The following is a 2,715-nucleotide window of genomic DNA, read 5'->3' as shown; positions in this document are numbered from 1 at the left end:
TTTTTTTTTTTTTTTTTTTTTTGGTGTATCAGGTTTCTGTATGATGGTGAAGAACTAGAGGAAGTATTTTAGTCTGAGTTTCTGATTTTGTTTTCGTAAGCTTAGAGGGGGAAGACAATGTCAACGAAGGGAGAACATCATACAGTTCCGCTTTCTGTATTGCTAAAGCGTGAATCAGCTAACGAAAAGATAGACAATCCTGAACTTATACACGGCCAGGCTAACCAAAGCAAGAAAGGAGAGGATTTTACACTTGTTAAGACAGAGTGTCAACGGGTCATGGGAGATGGCGTTACTACCTTCTCAGTTTATGGGGTATATTTACTTTATCTTCTTTTCTTGGTACTCTTTTGGACCTTACTATGTTTTGATTGATTGCATATTGTGTGTAATAATGTGATTGACATGCCATCGTAATCTATTTAATTCTTTGGTATTTATATTTGTAGTTGATATATTAAATCGTATTATTGCAGCTTTTTGATGGACACAATGGTTCTGCAGCAGCTATCTACACTAAGGAGAACCTTCTGAACAATGTTTTAGCTGCAATACCCTCTGATCTTAACAGAGATGAGTGGGTTGCGGCACTTCCTAGGGCTTTGGTTGCAGGATTTGTGAAAACTGATAAAGATTTCCAGGAAAGAGGTATGAACTCTGTATTATTGTGTAACTAGATTATTTTGGTTATCAATGAAAGCCCCTGTGATGTGATTGAAGTCTCAAAATGTGAACTTGTGGGTGTCTTTATAGTCTTATATCATCCTGGTAAAGGCTGTGTTTGAGGTCTTGTTGTTTTCATGCATTTTAGCAAGGACGTCTGGAACGACAGTAACTTTTGTCATAGTAGAAGGATGGGTGGTGAGTGTTGCATCTGTTGGTGACTCTCGTTGCATACTTGAGCCTGCTGAGGGTGGTGTATATCATTTGTCTGCTGATCATCGTCTTGAAATAAACGAAGAAGAGTAAGCCAGCTTTGTTCTTGCTATTCACCCAACTATTGATAAATCTTTATATTAGTAACAGTAATGACATCACAACATTTTGGTTTTATTCTTATCAGGCGAGATCGAGTCACTGCAAGTGGTGGTGAAGTTGGTCGGTTAAATACTGGTGGTGGTACTGAGGTATTTTACTCGACTCTTTCTTCTGTGTGGATTCAGTCTTTTGTTATCGTGTACTCCTGATTGTAGTAACGTATAACTAAAAGGTAACTGAGTGCAAACTTCTAGGATGAGGTTTCAGGATTGGATCTTTTTGCCAGACTGTAGCATGAAAACTGTAATATACGTAGCTAATGAACCGTGAGCATCTAGGCTGTCAAATTATAGTAGCTTTGTAGGATGTAACACATTGGAAATATCTTTGTGCTGTCATATTGAAGAACTCTAATAACTAATCTTATTGTTTTAGATTGGTCCTCTTAGATGTTGGCCTGGTGGTCTGTGTCTCTCAAGATCCATTGGAGATCTGGATGTTGGCGAATACATTGTTCCAGTTCCTTATGTCAAGCAAGTCAAGGTTCAAACTCATTACTAAATCTAATCTTTCTTTTATCTTTGTGCAATTATAGCACTAGCTGACATTCTAAGTATTGAGTTTGTCCTGAGTCCTGACATATATATCTATTTTTATTTTGGTTATGTAGTTGTCTTCAGCTGGTGGTCGACTTATAATCTCAAGTGATGGTGTGTGGGATGCAATATCTGCAGAAGAGGCTCTTGATTGTTGCCGGGGTTTGCCACCTGAATCTTCCGCAGAGCATATTGTTAAAGTATAGTATCTCCGTTGCTTTATTTCTTATATATTCTGTACTTTCCTTTATAGTACCTTGATGTTTCGTTATTTCACACAGGAAGCTGTGGGGAAAAAAGGTCTTCGCGATGATACAACCTGTATTGTTGTTGATATATTGCCACTAGAAAAACCGGCTGCTTCGGTTCCACCTCCGAAAAAGCAAGGGAAAGGAATGCTAAAGTCCATGTTCAAAAGAAAAACATCTGACTCCTCTTCTAATATTGAGAAAGAGTACGCAGAACCTGATGAAGTTGAAGAACTGTTTGAAGAGGGCTCTGCCATGCTTTCAGAAAGGTTTGATTCTCTGAATGTATTTGCGCATATAGTATGAAGTAGAAAATTTTCATATTTGATAACTTCATTTCCATAGACTAATCTTCTTTAACTCTTCTTTTTTGCTGTTTATTGCAGATTAGATACAAAGTACCCGCTTTGCAATATGTTTAAGTTGTTCATGTGTGCTGTGTGTCAAGTAGAAGTGAAACCTGGAGAAGGTGTCTCAATCCATGCAGGATCGGATAATTGCCGTAAGCTTCGTCCGTGGGATGGTCCATTCCTATGCGCAAGTTGCCAAGATAAGAAAGACGCAATGGAAGGAAAAAGATCATCGGGAGGTACCTACCACTTAGATTTACGTCTTGATTCCCTCCAAATTTACTGCAATCGACTAAGAATTTGGCTGTGGATTTTTTTTTTCGAAAGCTAATTGTAACCTTTTTGGGATATATGCAGATAGACATAGTAGTGAGAGCGACTAGCCAGCAATCTACAATTTATTGGCAAAGCAACTAACAAAACAGTATTGTGAGTATATTGGAGCGGTTCGAGGAATCATCTGGTCGTAATTTGTCACCCAGAGATATAAGTTCCTTGATCAACCACCACCATTCTTACCATTCTCCAGCAGACTCCAAAAGC

The 2,715-nt window shown here is 38.3% G+C and overlaps 1 protein-coding gene across 1 annotated transcript in view; it reads left to right on the top strand.

Moving 5' to 3' along the window:
- LOC104742251 (probable protein phosphatase 2C 12) overlaps positions 1 to 2,626 on the top strand; it is a 3,330-nt gene extending 704 nt beyond the window's left edge. The window contains exons 2-10 of the mRNA XM_010463235.2: positions 33 to 315; positions 477 to 648; positions 812 to 965; positions 1,064 to 1,127; positions 1,414 to 1,521; positions 1,649 to 1,774; positions 1,856 to 2,091; positions 2,209 to 2,411; positions 2,530 to 2,626. Coding sequence (XP_010461537.1) covers positions 118 to 315; positions 477 to 648; positions 812 to 965; positions 1,064 to 1,127; positions 1,414 to 1,521; positions 1,649 to 1,774; positions 1,856 to 2,091; positions 2,209 to 2,411; positions 2,530 to 2,555 — 1,287 coding nt within the window. The 5' untranslated portion in view covers positions 33 to 117 and the 3' untranslated portion in view covers positions 2,556 to 2,626. The remainder of the gene's footprint in view (positions 1 to 32; positions 316 to 476; positions 649 to 811; positions 966 to 1,063; positions 1,128 to 1,413; positions 1,522 to 1,648; positions 1,775 to 1,855; positions 2,092 to 2,208; positions 2,412 to 2,529) is intronic.

Source organism: Camelina sativa, chromosome 14 (assembly GCF_000633955.1).
Source record: "Camelina sativa cultivar DH55 chromosome 14, Cs, whole genome shotgun sequence".
Taxonomy (NCBI): Eukaryota; Viridiplantae; Streptophyta; class Magnoliopsida; order Brassicales; family Brassicaceae; genus Camelina; species Camelina sativa.
The sequence above is the reverse complement of the archived record's forward strand: the minus strand, read 5'-3'. Positions and strand labels throughout refer to the sequence as shown.